We start from the raw sequence: 16,088 nt of genomic DNA, 5'->3' as shown, positions 1-16,088 counted from the left end.
GTGTTTTTTCTTAAAAACTCAGCCCTCTAGCGGCAACTGAAGACATTAAAATATTTTCTTGAAAGTTGTAACCATTTCTAACCTGATCATTGTGTAATATTTAAACTCTAATACAACTCTAGTATATGCATAGAATTTCTTATTTTTATTTTATAAAAAAGGTCAGAAAACGCGTTTTTGTAAGAAAAATATAACCCTAACGCGAACTGAAGACATAAAAAACATACAAAAAAGTTTGGCACAATCACTTTATAGCATTATGCACGTTTTCCGCTTTATTACGATTTCAAATTCAAAAGAAGTAGTTTTTCGATACACCCGAGTTTTTATACACAAATTTGACTGGCGGGGACCTCTAAAGTCACGTGAACTAAAAGTTTTTGGGCTTAAAATTTTTTTTTATATTGGTGGTCAACTATTCCAGGTAGGAACAACTTGATTTTTGAAAATTCGTTAAATATGAATCACCCTAATACTCGTCTTTTTAAACCGTCATTACTAAGTGTTAAATTACGCAACTTTAAGACGTTTGAAATAAGACGACCTACTGTGTTTCGTTTAAGACCAGTTTAAGCCGTCTTTAATACATGTTAAATAAGGCAGCTTTAAGACGTTTTAGTTAAGACTACTTACTGTGTTTCATTTGAGACCAATTGAAGACATCTTTAAGACCAATTTCAAGACATCTTTAATTTGTCTTTAAGACGACTTGTTGTTGGATGGGTTAATATTTTCATTTTTAAAAAGTACGTCTTTGAAATCGTACAGTACTGGTTGTTAAAACAGTACAGGTAAAGGTTTGATGAAAAGACAAGTTTACACCCAAAATACACCCGTCATAAATTTATTTTTTAATCTAATTTTTAAATATTGCAACATACTAAAATATACAGCACGGGTATTTTACGGGTAGACGGGACAGAAAAACTAATGGACTCCAAAAGCCACACGCTCAGATTAACCTGTAAATCATAGATCAAGCCTTATCAAGCAGCAAAATAGATTTTTTTATTTGCTAAGATATTTTTTTGAAAAGAAACTGTTAAAAATAACCAAATTAGCATAAAGTTTTGAAAATTACACTAAAAACAATAGAATTTTTTTTTTTTTTTCCACTTTTTAACATTTTGACATTATAGTCCATAAATAATTGAAATTTTCAATTTAAGTTTACAAATTAGTGTTTTATAAAGATTTAAGTCATACTTCTACAAAAAAATCAAAAGAAACTAAATGAAAAAGACAGTTGCTAAAATATTTAACCTTAACCAAAGAAGTGTTTCTGTGTGGCATTTGGGGTCCCTTACCAAAAAATATATATACATGGATCAAAAACTCAATATTAAAATGGAGTTTAGCTTTTTTCTATTAACATTTATTTTTCTATTAACAATCAAATAAAATCACTTTTATACTAGTTATATGCATAAAAAAAATTTAAATGTTGCTCTATTAGTCTTTAAGACAATTTAAAAGTGTTTTTACACATCTTTGAAACTTTTGAGTCTTTAATAAGTTAATCAACTAATTGACTAAGAATAATGGAATTATCTCCTTATCACTGTAAGGTTACTTTTTTGATGTATCCTACTAACTTCTAGCATCTTCATCACTTTCATGCTGAATAACCTTACGTTTGAGTGAGTTGTTGATTGCTGCAGCAGCTAAAAACATTTTTGATTTCTTTCCATCCAGTTTACAAGATAACTTTCCACAGACAGATTTTTGTACATTGTGGCAAGAAGAGCATTGCTGTAGCTTTATGTCATGACACACACCTTGTCCACAGTTGCATTCACTTTTACACCGTAAAAATGCTTCTTTTTGTTTTTCTTTTTTCCATCTTTTTTCTTCCTTATCTTTTATTTCTTGATTTTTTTAATCATGAATTACCTTCACTGAGTCCAACACATTTTTTCCTTTAATTAATCCGTGAACCTGCGTAACCCTCGTAGTAAGTTTGGAAAATTTCGGCGTAACTTTCTGTACTGTCAGTGAGCCAGGAATTTTTTCAGGTTGAATGCTTTTTTTCCTTAGCTCTTGAATTAGCTCGTACGAACGCTTAAATTTTTTTTTCCAATACGGAGCTGAACTTTTTCTTTTACCAAGAGATTTAATAGTATATCTTTCAGGAGTTGTTAAATAAAAATACCAAATTACTTCTAAACCCCTGGGAAGAACTTTTACCATATAAAAGCATATAAAAATCGTGTGGTATTTGGGGTCCGTCTACCAGTAAACCTAAATGAAACTAGGTTGACAGGGGTGGCAGTTGCATCTTCTAAACTGCCCTATGTTTATCTGCCTTGTTCTTTTACTTGAAGCTGTTTGTTTCCTTTAGGTCAACATAGCCTCACTTTTCAGCTTTTTCCAATTTGTTATAGGAATAACAAATTGGAAAAAGTTTTTACAAGTACGGCAAACCGTACTTGTAAAAACTTTCCTAACTGTGTTTGTTATACAGTGCTGCGCTTAAGAAAGAGATACCTTCAAAGTTTCTACAAAATGTAACTTAAAATAAGTCCACATATATGCTATATGCTATATGAAAACATACTTTTTTATTTATGTATATAACATCCGAGTCTAGGTTTTATTAAATATCTTCTGACTGCTTAAGGATCTACTACAGAACCTACTGCCCTCTCTAGGTCTTTGACTAATTCTGCACTAAATATTTAACCGTGGGGCAAAGAAGTGACTTTTAAAAATTCTTTATCACATCTTCTAAGCTTTCTTGTTCAACCAGACTTTTTTTATCCACCACTTTGCCGGTTTCTTGCTGCATAAAAAAGCCCAAAACATTAGAAATTATTATTTAAAAAAGAATAATACAACTTGATGTTTCTAAGTATTGCTGAGTTTTCTTTTTAAATTAGGTTTATTATATTCAGTAAGTTAAATGTTTTTGAGTAGCTGAATATAAAAACTTTCTATTATCAGAAATGACATCTTTTTATCAGAATTTGGTGATATTGTAGTTGTTGTTGTAAAATAATGACTATTTCTATTTAATAACGAAATTCTCAGCATTTCATTTACATTATTATTACTTTTTTAAAGAAATTGAGAACTAAGTTTAAAATATTAAACAAATAAGCTAAAACAAATACTTTCGATAAACTATTCTTAAGTTTCGATAAAGGCTATATGATATTACACGAATGTCTGTTAATTTCAGAAATTACACAATAGAATAATATTCATCCTCTTTAATGATTAAATTAAGTAATTCTTTAACTCTCTGTGTGTAATTCGATAATCTTTCATAACACAAATATTGCTCTAAAATCCTTACCAAATCAAAACTAAAATTGAATTGTTTACAATTAGTATATTTGATATTTTTGTCATAACTTGAAATATTGAGCGTAAAACATTCTATAAGACCTGAAAATGTAATTTTGGTGAAAGTTATAATGGGTGCCGCTTTCTTTTTTTGAATTCAATATGTGGTGAGTTAGTGATAAAAAGATATACTTTTACCGGAATAAACATTAAGCTGTTTTTGTTTTTAAATGGTTTTTACAATAAATTTTTTATTGGCATTAGTAATCAATTGTATTTGGAATAGGCGCTCTAAAACAACACTACTCTAAAAAGATCTAGACGCATGAGTTGAATATTAAAAAATTTCGCTAAAAGAACTAAAATATAAAGTTTATTGATTTTTCTTATAATTTTTTTCATTTTACTAAGAAAATGGTTACGATCGAATCTTACGAGTTTCCCGTTTGATTTCCAAAAAAACACGTTGAATAAGAAGTTAATACAATATTTGTTTTGCAAAAACCTTCGACAACTATAACCTTACTTTTCTAATTTTTTACGAATGACAGTGTTTGTAAAGTTTTATTTTTAAGATCATATTTGAAAATCATCTCATTGACTTCTGCTTTTAGCAAAAAATTTTACTTGTAAGAAACTCAATTCAAGATGATCGGAAAACTGAAATCGATAATCATATTGATTTCTTTGAAGTTCGAGTATTCTTTTGAGCCAGCTACAATATTAGCTTTTGGTTTATTTGCTACTGGTACTGCTTATGCAGGTAGTATGCAGCTTGATTTAAATTGTTCATTTAGTTGTCAATTGCAATAGTGAAATAGTTGTGTAGCTACTAATTTATTAATTTATTATGATGTTTTTTTATATAAAGCTTGGGAACAAAACCTACCCATTGATTAGGTAGTTGGATTGCAAAATCACCTTTTTCTTTGTCTAGCGCAAAACTCTAATGGTAGTGCAATTATCTCGTTTCCTTAAACTTACTGAGACTACTAAAGGACATCAGAAAAAAATTTAAAAAAAAAAAAAAATTATTTTAAACCGTAAAATAATATTGCAGGCTACCAAAACCTGGCTTAATACCAAAACCTGGCTTAATGCACCATGTTTAGTCTGGCGCTGGTTTAAGTTTTGTAATAAGTATAAAACGTTAAGCTAAGAATAAATAAAAATCAAAATAGTCTTAACGTGTCAAAAATAAGGTAATATCTCTTATAAAATCTTGTGTGACAATACTTAGAAAAGGTTTGCACAGGCTTTATTTGAGTAGAGAACTATGACAGGGTATCAAAGCCTGAAGTGAAGGATGCTATTCCGAATTATCAAGAAAAAGTTCAAGATGTAGAAAGGCAGTTACTAATTTGCCACCAACTTGAATGATTGCAGAACGAATTTTTTTTTCAGATCTGCAATTAATTTCATCCCATCTGCGCTCTAATTATAAAGGGAACATAATTAAAATTATTATTTTCTTAAAAACAATTTTTCAACACCCTTAATAAATTTAAAAATCATTTTAATTTAATGCTTATTATATAGTATTTACTATCCTAATTGAATTAATATCGGGGTATCGAGAATCAGTGCTTTATATTTTCTTAAAAGTTTTTTACTTTTCATAAGTTTAAAAAACTATTTTGATTTATATCAGAAGAGTTTTTTAAAGTTATAAAAAGCAAAGCTATATAGGCTACAATTAGTTCACATATGAAATGTAGAGTAAAGCGAACAGGCAAATGCAAGATAAAGTGTTATGCAGTTATATTTGCCATCAACCTCCTAAGTTTAAAATTTAGATTTAGGCACGGCCGGCTCATACAGTACTACTGGTATAATCAACATTGAACAAAATTTGGCTCATGAAGCTAACTCAATTCAATGCATGTTACATTTTTTACTCTTTACAAATTTAAGTGAACAAAAAAATGTTTCAAAAGAGGATAAAAAAACAACCATCATTCGTTTGGAAAGAAAAAATTATCAGGAGCTCAAAACTTAAAAAGAAAAGAAGAAAAAGATGTTTCCCTGTCAAAGTATAAGGGAAGTTTGGAGGAGTATTTAAAAAATTGCTCAGAAGCTATGTCAGTACCATCTATTAATTCCAAAAGTATTTAAAACATTCAGGTAAGAAAATCAAACATTTAACAATTCATCATACATTAAATTTGACTAGAATATTATTAAAAATTTGAGTAATATTTAAAAATTTGATTACAGTGTGAACCATGAACTAGCCAAAATGGTCTAAACTGTTATCATTCTGAAGCAAGCAACGAAATGGATGCCGTCATTGAATCTCTGATAATTAATTGGAAGCAGGCCTAAAAAAATTTTCTGTTGAGCTAGATATTGAACCCAATTTTGAAAAAAACCGTGGTCGTACCAAAAAAAGAATGTTTGCTTACGAAAGTCAAGAGGAATCAATGACTGAAGAAGACAATTTTAAGATTAACTTCTTCAACAGCTTTTTAGATCACGCTTTTGGATCTTTGCAGGATCGGTTTGAAATGCTTATGCAGCATAATAATCAGTTCAACTTTCTTTACAGTTTAAATGCCAAGGACATTACTGAATATGAATTACTCAAAAGATGCATGGATTTAGAAAAATTATTATCTTGCAATGAGTTGAAAGATGTTTCTGGAACTTACTTGTTTGAAGAGGTGAAATGTTTGCGAAATCATAAGGGAAACTACTCTGCAAGAAATATTTTAGACTTTATTTGTTCAAACAATTTAAATGCAGCTTTGGGAAACTTACTTGCCTCTCTCAGAATACTTTTAACTCTACCTGTGTCTGTTGCAACAGCAGAGAGAAGCTTTTCTAAGATGAAGTTAATCAAAACGTATATTCGCTCAACAATGACACAGGATAGAATGGATGGTCTGGCAATGTTATCAATAGAACAAGCAATTGCAAAAGAGTGGGATTTAGAAGATATGATTAAACCATTTGCTATTGTAAAAGAAAGAAAGGTTAAATTGTAAATAAATATTGAAAGTTCACCACGAATGTCCATAATACGATTAATTTTTTTTTACGGTGGAGGGGGGGGGGGGGGGAGAGGAGGGGGGTGGTAGTGCCTATTGAAAAATGGCCACAGGCGCCATATACCCTTGAGCCGGCCCTGGATTTAGGGAAATCTTATACACAGTTACAAGCTTTTGATGATATGAAACCAAATAAACTTTTGTTTTAAAAACCTAGTCTTATAAATCATAACTAAGTTTGATGCTGCCTACAAGTCGTTCATTAGCCTTGCAAGCAATCAAGCATTCGGTTATCTTTTTTTTGGTTAAATTTTTGAGGGCGTTAAGGAGGGTTGAGGTTCTTTCATACGATTTCCATATATCTATAATTTAAAGCCAATTTATTTTCTCTAACTAGTCATTTTCTAGTAGGCTAGAAACCAATACCACAGACCTCTCTATCGTATATTACCGAGCAGGCAAAAAGATATCTAAAATGCATCTAATATGCATGTGAAAACTAGTCTAATAGATGTCTGAAATCGCGTCGTAAATGAACGCTAAGTAGATGTCTTTCTTATAGATGTCTTTTAGATGCATTTTATTTGATAAAAAAATGAATAAAATAGACGTATATTGCATATCTTTTATGCATCTAAAAAGATGCACCTTTATCAAACAAAATGCATCTAAAAGACATCTATAAGATAGATATCTATTTAGCGTTCATTCAAGACATGAATTTAGACATCTTTTAGACAAGTTTTCAGATGCATATTAGATGCAGTTTAGATGTCTTTTTGCCGACTGACATAAGATTAAAAAGCCTTAAAACAATTGCACAATTAAAGAAACAATTAGGTTCAAGTTGTTGAAATTTAGTTACCAAGATTAATAAAACAAATATTTACAATGAAACAAACTATTGTTCTGTATTGAGTCCGCCAACTCGCTGTTCCTCGGCATCGCTATCTAAAGTATAATGTAATGGCATGTAAATAAATGAATAAATTTTCAAACTATCGAGCTAAAATTAACATAATAAAAACTAATATATTCAATTTCTTTTTTTATACAAAATATAGAGTTAATCCTGAGCTACCTGCAAATAGCCCAAATAAAAACAAGATAATTAGATAATACCAATTTATTATATTCCGATTCGTCATTTAGTTTATTATTAAGTGCAACAAATTGGTCAATTGAATTTTAGCAACTTCATCCCAGTTGCATGAAACTTTACTTCTACAAGGTCCTTTAAAATGAATTTTATTTCAGCCAGCTCTTTAAGAATAAGATATTTGAGTAATAAATAATAACTTTGAGGTAACTACTGACCTTTGAGAAAAAGGTCTGTAGTTACCTCAAAGTTATTATTTGGCTCATGAAATCGAAAAGCAAAATTATCCTTCTAGTTGTTTATTAATTGATCCTAACAATGTTTGGGTACATACCGCCTAGTGACATATCCAGGCTAATTTTGACACTGGTATAGCGGTTTGGGCACCCAAAATATTCTGCTGTAACTCCAGATTAAATTAGCTAAAATAATCATAATTCATATTTAAGTTCAGAAATCAAGGACCTTTTTTTTCTGCAAATATTGTTTTTTTTTGAAAAATAATTTTTCCATTACAAATATCCACACAGCTGTGAGACATACGGACAAAATTTTCTTCAAAGTTGAGTTTTGTTTGTACTAATTAAGCTCGTGGATATCAGAGTATTCATTGTCAGAAAACAAATATTCTAATGGTCAGAATATTCCTAAAATGTCCTTTCATTCTCATAAGATGAACTACTATCTCCTCCTAATATTCCAACATAAAGTATACTGTGTAAAGATACAGATTCCAGTAATTTCTTGTATTCGTTTTAAATATATCTACGACGTCGTTGTTGTTATGAACATTTTGTTGAGGGCATAATTGTATCTAGATAAAAGTTTTCCTATTTCAAGACAAAAAAATGGCAAATAACTCACACCAGGCATACTTCTGAAAACTCCTTCCTCTCACTGTTGTTTTTAACTACTTTTCTCAATGGAAACGTTGTGCACAACCAACCACTAAAGCAGTTTTTGGTGTTATTAAAAACACCATATATTATACTATAAAAATACACATTTATGTTTAAATTAAGAATAACGTTCTTATCTTTCAGATCATGAAGCGATTTTAGTAAAATGTTATGCACTGAAACCATTAAAATATTTCGTCGTTATATTAGTAGGTAATTTATAATAGCATGTAATTTTATTTTTTAAAACTCATTAAAAAGTTTTATTATTATGATTTATGCCGTTCCACAGTGGGCCAGAACGGCCAATTTTAAGACAAAATTAGTAACTAATTTAATATTAGTTTTTAATTTTGTCTTAAAATTGCATTCACTATTTTTGGAATGAGTACCAATATAAGGTTTGAGCTTCTTATGAAGGTGTTATATTTTATTTAGTTGCAATGGATACCTATTTTTTTGCATTGCAACAACCTACATTTTGTAGTTGCAGACTTGTTATGTGTGCTATACATACTAAGTTTGCCACAGGCACCTGTGCAAGGTCTGCGCTTCTTATGAAGGTGTTATTTTTTATTTGGTTGCTATGGCTACCTATTTTGGCGTAGCATTAACCTACTTGTGTCATATGCACTAAATTTGGTAAGAGTACTAATACGAGAATGGCGTTTTATATTATGATATTAAGTTTGGTTGCTATAAAAACCTTATTACGCATAGTAACAAGCTTTTTATAGCGACAGTCAATTTTATATAAATTCTTGACTTATATACAGGTAGAGGGATCTCAAAATGTTAGGTGTTTTTAAAGATTTAGCTAAGCCCCAATATTTGAGCATATACTTTGTTTTTACTTTTGAGAGTTGAAAAAGTACTCCTGCTAGATTGCAAAAAAAGTTTAGTAGTTTTTAATATAATTTTCATACTACTGTGATCAAAAAGTAAGGTGAATTTTTAATTTAAACTTCCCGCCTTATTCGAATTGTCCAATCTTTTTTATTTTTAAGTTGGTAGGAATGTCATTAACATTTGCGCCAAATTGCATGTCAAACTCATAATTTTTTTTTTTGTTTACGCTTGTTTCTGAAGTACCAAAAGTGTATTCGCCGATTTTCACGATGTCTAATTTTGTTGAGCAAAGAAGTGCTATTAAATTTTGTTTGCGAAATGATATTTCTGCTGCTGAAACGTATCGAATGTTGCAAAAGGCCTTCGGTGAAGAGACTATGTCTCAAAAAAATGTTTACAAGTGGTGCAAAGACTTCAAAGAAAGCCGAGAACGTGTTGATGACTTGGAACGCTCCGGACAACCATCGACTTCGATTGATGATCGCCACATCAACAAAATCAAAGAATTGGTGCTTGCAAATCGTCGGTTAACCATTCGAGACCTTGTTGACATGGTTGGAATATCATTTGGGTCGGTACAAGCGATTTTGAAGAATCATTTGGGCCTCAGAAGACTCAAATCACATTTGGTGCCGAAATTTCTCAATTTCTTTGAAAAAGAGCGTCGCGTTAAAACGTGTGAAGCAATGCTTTCTGACTATCAAGACGTCTACAAACAAATTATTACTGGCGATGAGACTTGGGTCTACGCATACGACCCTGAAACAACCGACCAATCGAGTGAATACCGTGAAAAAGGCGAGCCGAGACCGAAGCAACCACGTCAAAGTCGCTCAAAAATCAAGGTCATGTTGACTGTTTTCTTTAATTATTGTGGTGTCGTGCACTACGAATTCCTTCCAACTGGCCAAACTGTCAACAAGGAATATTATTTAAGCGTTATGCGACGTTTGCGTGAAGCTATTCGCAAAAAGATACCGGAATTATGGGCCAATAACTCTTGGATTTTGCACCACGATAATGCGCCTTCGCACACAGCACTGGTTCTTCGTGAGTTTTTCGCCAAAAACTCTACTCATGTTGCTCCACAACCACCGTATTCGCCCGACTTAGCAACGTTTGACTTCTGGCTGTTCCCAAAGCTCAAGAGACCACTCCGGGGAAATCGTTTTGAGTCCATTGAAGAGATCCAACGTGAATCGGCACGCGCATTGAAGGCTATCCCTACCGAGGACTTTTCGGCATGCTTCGAAGACTGGAAAAAACGTTGGCAAAAGTGCATTGGGGCCGGGGGGGGATTATTTTGAGGGGGACGATACAGATTTGGAAGAATAAATAAAGATTTTTCATTTTATAAAAAAATTCACCTTACTTTTTGATCACAGTAGTATGCCTTTAGATAAATATTTAGGACATGCTTTTTTCGTTAGGGATCTCAGAATGTCAGGTTTAATAATAGGTAGTATTGTTGCCAATATTGCTTAGTTAATCATGAATTTCTGCATATATTATTTATTTTCAATGCTGAATATATTTTTAAATGTTTCGTTCACTTATCTTTTATACTTTTTGCATTCCACTACACAATGCTAGGTTAAGGGATCTCCAAACGCTTGGTTAATGAAAGCTAATTAACATATAAAAAAAAAGTTGTTTGAATATTCTGCTTATAGTTTCGTCACGAAACCTGATTCAAAACACACTTTAGTGTGTTTTCTTTGTTTGCTTTTGAAAAAATAAATAAATTAAACTAAAGTGCGTTTACTAAAGTAAAGTGCAAGTACAAATTGTGTTTTGATATTCCTTTCAGTAAAGAATAAATAAGAAATGGGAAAGTCCTTTAGAATTAAACCAACATGCAAATCAAGATGCAGTGTTCTAAGAGATGTCATAATGATGAAAAGTAAGCAGTTAGAGGAAGCAGTTGAGTGGTGCCGAATCAACAATAAACGTGGTTGGGCCGCAATCAATTTAGGAAAATTTCCACTAATTAAAGATCTTAGAACAATTAAAAAACGAATTAATGGTGTCATTGTAACTGGAAACGAGAAGGAATATTGTTCAAGTTTTACAAACGATGAAGAAGAGTCATTAGTCTCTTATATAAGAAACAAGAAAAGGTAATATCTACACATAATTGAGAAATGAAACAATTTTTTTATAAACTGTAATAAAATCCTGGTTTTTTAATATTGTTTATTAAGAAAACTAAACTTATACTATTTAGTTTTCTTGTATTATTATTTCAGTAATATATTTAGATGCCTCCAAGGTTTGAACAAGTCGGAGTTGACAAGGATAATGTTGAATGTTTTGGAAGTAAGAAAGCAAGCCTGTAGAGACCTTCGTGGACGTCAGATCACTAAGCTATCAACCAATGCTGAACGAGCACTTTGAACAAAGAAGCTTAGCAAGTCTCTTTGGAAGCGTTGGGATGCAAAATATCAAAAGTACATAACCAAAAAGAGACAAGGAACTGTATCCATAAATCGTGCCCTTAATTGCACAAAGGTATTGGCATGTAAACACCTCAACGAATTAGCTAAAGAACTTATAGAATGTAATATCTTCATTGATGCAAATCAATTAGAAACAGGTGTATGGCAGGGATATATAGATACCACTAGAAATTACAATCATGATGAAACTCCCCAGTTTGTAAACAATGGAGTTGATGGTACTCCAAATGGTTTAGTGTATGCTGAAAGAGGGAAAAGTTGTCAAAAGATGATAAGAGAAAATAGAGAATGCGTAACTATACATCCTTTTGTTTCCTTTGGAGGAGATATAGCAATGTGCCAAATCATATTCAAGGGAAAAGGGATTAGTGCCCACATGGCTTCAAAAGAAACAGTTATACGTATTCCAAATCTTCTAATCTCCACAAATGAGAGTGGAAGTCAGGATCACAGAACACTTTTAAGTGCATATCAAATGTTTGACCAATTTTTAGAAAAAAACAATATAAAACGGCCTGTTGTTGTCCTATCAGATGATCACTCTTCAGGATTTGACAGTGATATATTGACATTCATAAGAAGCAAAAATATTAGACTTTTCATCACTCCACCTGATACAACTGGCGTTACCCAGCTCCTTGATCAAATCAATCAGAAATTGCACTCTGAGTACAGAAGTACTAAATCTTCACTTTATTCTCCGTTTACGACAATCAACAGAGAAAGTTTTATGAATATACTTGCAGAGTTATGGCCAGCGTGGGCATCAAAACAAACAATCATAAATGCAGGTAAAAAAGTTGGCGTTTCAAGCGGAGGACCTAGTGTTAAGTGGATGCAGGAAGATAAGTTTTTACGAGCTGAGCTGTGTATTCATGGAAATACCGAAAAAGATCATATATCAACAGCAGTAACAGTTTCATCTCCAAAAGATGTTCGCTGTGGCTCAGCAAGATATTGGAAACATAAATACGAAAGTGCCATGGAAGCTTTTCAAACAATATCTGATAAATCAATATCACTAGAAGAACTACCTAACTTGTTGCCTGTAACCAGAGTAACACCTAAATTGAAAAAAGAAAATGTTAGAGTTACCCAGGTTCACGGCTCAATGGAGGGGAAAAAAATATTGGAAACGGTTTCTTTAATCAAGGAAGACAAAGCCAAAAAGGAGAAAGCAAATAAAGAAAGGAAATCCAAGCTACAACAGCAAATTGAGGCATTCTATAAATGTAAGGAAGAGTGTACATGTGGAAAGAATGTTTGCGCAGCAAATAAACTTCGAGAATGCTCGTGTTGCCATAATGTTTTGAAATCTACATGTAGTAAAGCATCATGCCGAGGTAAAACAGGCTTAAAACCGAATATGATCAAACCCTTTTGTGAAATAGGACCCAAAAAATGCCTTCACTTTGAGTCTGATGAAGATAACATTGAATTTTATCTGGAATACAACCTAGCGTTCTCTATTCGCCTCTTTTTGAATTAAAGTTTACCTGGATCTTATTTTTATATTTTTTGTTCATTACATTTTTTTTAAGTTGAATAATGTTATAAAAAAAAAATGATAAAAAGTAATAACTTAAGTTTGTTATATAGTTTTTGATTTGGTACCTCAAAACGTTAGGTGCAGCACCTCAAAATGCTAGGTATTTAAAAAAGCGGTTTTAAGAAAATTGGATTTATTCTGTGCACGCATCTTGTTAGCACTGTTTTTGGAGTCTTAAGGCAACATTTCTGATAAGGTTCTGCAAACTTATTTTCAGAAGGGATTGAAATATTTAAAATTATTTAAGAAAAATAAGTTTATTGCTTATAGACTATTTTCAACGTTTTCGTACCTTAGATTACTTTGTAAGGATTTTATGTAATATTTTTTTATTTATGATTTAACATTATATTCTTTAATCAGATTATTCAACGATTTTAGAATTTAATTAAAAAATTTAAGTTCTATGTTGGTTTAGTTCAAACCTGACATTCTGACGTCCCACTGCATTCTGAGGTCCTTTTACCTGTACCGCAAATTATTTTAAAAAATAGGATTTTTTTTCTCTGGTGTTCCAAATAAATGTATATGGGAAATTTTTAATTTATCTTAATTATAGAATACTGACAATATCACCGAATCGGGTTTTGATGAAAATTGGCTCACATGTTGGGGATATGGACAGAAGAAAAACATGTAAACTTTTTTGACTTAGGTCAACTATTTCCTGAGATATGACCTTTCAAAGTTTTGACCTTTTCACTTGACCTTGATTATTTAAAACGTCATAACTTTTTTCTATTATGCTTAAGAAGTTGATTTTGGTGACAAACAGAAGCTCTTGCATAGACAAATAGCTTTGTGTCTATACAGAAAAGTGATAATATCAAAAAAAAAAAAGTTGTTGGTCATTTGGTCATTTGACCATTGACCATGGTTGATGGCAAAGGTCAAAGGTGAAAATTTTTTGGGACTCTCATAAATAGCTTTGTGATAAACGTTAAAGCATAAGTAGATTCTAAAAGTTTAATATTTATAGGTTTTACAAATGTAATACTTTGAGGTCATTTTCTTTAAATAATCTATTGTAGATATATATTATTATTTATTTCCTTTTTTCCTTTTATTTTCTAGGTTGTAATTTAATTAGTAGCGCTTTAAATACATACTAAGTCAATATTAAATGATATGAGGCTTGAGGCTATATATATTTATATTAAAAAAATCAATTCATTTCCATTGAATTAGTCATCAAAAGACAAATTAGGAAGAAGTTTTTAGCAACTTTCAAATTAAATTTAGATTAAAAATGGCATTTCAAGCGCAAATGATTGGCAAATCGAATCCACAATACTGAAGGAAAGATTTTCGAGTACTAAAACGATTCCTGGTACCCAAAAACTTCAGTGCTTTCAACCATTATCCACGAATGAACTTCAAGTACAAGATTATAGTTCCAGTTCTTTGTGTAGAATTGGAACTATAATCTTGTACTTGAAAATATATATATATATATATATATATATATATATATATATATATATGTATGTATGTAACGTTGAAAAGTAACAAAAATGCATTATTTAGCAGTTTCAACTACATGGCAGCACAGTTTCTAATCAGTATGATATTTACACTATAACCATTGCAATACATATTTGCTAATAATAAGTTGAAAAAAGCTATAATAGTTAACGATGTTGAAAGTTAAGTGCTTTGGTTGCTCTTTCAGACTCTTTAGAAGTAAAGAAGTATGACCAACAAGTTGTAGTTTTAGGTTCGACTGCTAGCAAAAGATCATTCAATTCAACAGTAAAAATATCAGGAGGATCTCTGAAGTAGAAAAGTTGATTTGGACCATGAGGGTGAAGAAAGTTCATGGTTACTTCTCTTTTTTCTGGATTGCTCTCTAACACACAACCTATCCACCAATGTTCATCATACTCTACAACCATGTAACCAGTAATTGAATTGAAGTTGAGCTGGCTAACTTTCTGTGACGTAATTTTTCCAATTCTACACAAAGAACTGGAACTATAATCTTGTACTTGAAGTTCATTCGTGGATAATGGTTGAAAGCACTGAAGTTTTTGGGTACCAGGAATCGTTTTAGTACTCGAAAATCTTTCCTTCAGTATTGTGGATTCGATTTGCCAATCATTTGCGCTTGAAATGCCATTTTTAATCTAAATTTAATTTGAAAGTTGCTAAAAACTTCTTCCTAATTTGTCTTTTGATGACTAATTCAATGGAAATGAATTGATTTTTTTAATATAAATATATATAGCCTCAAGCCTCATATCATTTAATATTGACTTAGTATGTATTTAAAGCGCTACTAATTAAATTACAACCTAGAAAATAAAAGGAAAAAAGGAAATAAATAATAATATATATCTACAATAGATTATTTAAAGAAAATGACCTCAAAGTATTACATTTGTAAAACCTATAAATATTAAACTTTTAGAATCTACTTATGCTTTAACGTTTATCACAAAGCTATTTATGAGAGTCCCAAAAAATTTTCACCTTTGACCTTTGCCATCGACCATGGTCAATGGTCAAATGACCAAATGACCAATAATGTCCTATCTCTCTAATGAGCAGCGTTATAGGTGTCATAAAGAATGTTGCATTTGTATTTTTTTTGCATCTCATTTGACTTTTGTGATATTGGTCAGTTTTGTATATAGATTTGTCACCCCTTTATCTTCGAAAAGCTTCACTTAGATTAATGTAAATAGTTTTCATTTAGACCGATCCAGTTTAATACCTATCCTTTGAGCAACATTAAAACAACCTTTAAAGCATTATCAACTTTCTAGAGCATTATGCGAAATGCACTTGATATATTTTTTAATATCCGATAGGATTTCATGCTTCAGGTTTTTACATCAAAAATTAAAAAATAAAGAGCTAAGAAATAAATATAAAAACAAGAAATAATAAAAAACAAGAAAAAGTTATAAACACGCTAAAAACAGGGTTCTTATAAGTACTTTATAATTGCTA

At 31.1% G+C, this 16,088-nt stretch overlaps 1 protein-coding gene and 1 pseudogene across 1 annotated transcript; one reads left to right on the top strand and one right to left on the bottom strand.

Annotated features, from left to right (window-relative positions):
* Positions 1-1,590: 1,590 nt before the first annotated feature.
* LOC149877639 (uncharacterized) lies at positions 1,591-2,190 on the bottom strand (annotated as a pseudogene).
* A 3,491-nt stretch (positions 2,191-5,681) lies between these two features.
* LOC149877638 (uncharacterized) lies at positions 5,682-6,275 on the top strand. Its single transcript, XM_090073587.1, has one exon. It carries the CDS (start codon positions 5,682-5,684, stop codon positions 6,273-6,275), a length of 594 nt encoding a protein of 197 aa, XP_089929713.1.
* Positions 6,276-16,088: the final 9,813 nt, after the last annotated feature.

Source organism: Hydra viridissima, unplaced genomic scaffold (genome assembly GCF_058129835.1).
Source record: "Hydra viridissima isolate aposymbiotic clone 2 unplaced genomic scaffold, HvirCarnegie_v1 scaffold_16, whole genome shotgun sequence".
Classification (NCBI taxonomy): Eukaryota; Metazoa; Cnidaria; class Hydrozoa; order Anthoathecata; family Hydridae; genus Hydra; species Hydra viridissima.
This window is presented reverse-complemented; position numbering and strand designations above follow the sequence as displayed.

Coding starts and splice junctions, on each gene's coding strand:
- LOC149877638 (XM_090073587.1), top strand. CDS start 5,682: ATGTTTGCTTACGAAAGTCAAGAGGAATCAATGACTGAAGAAGACAAT.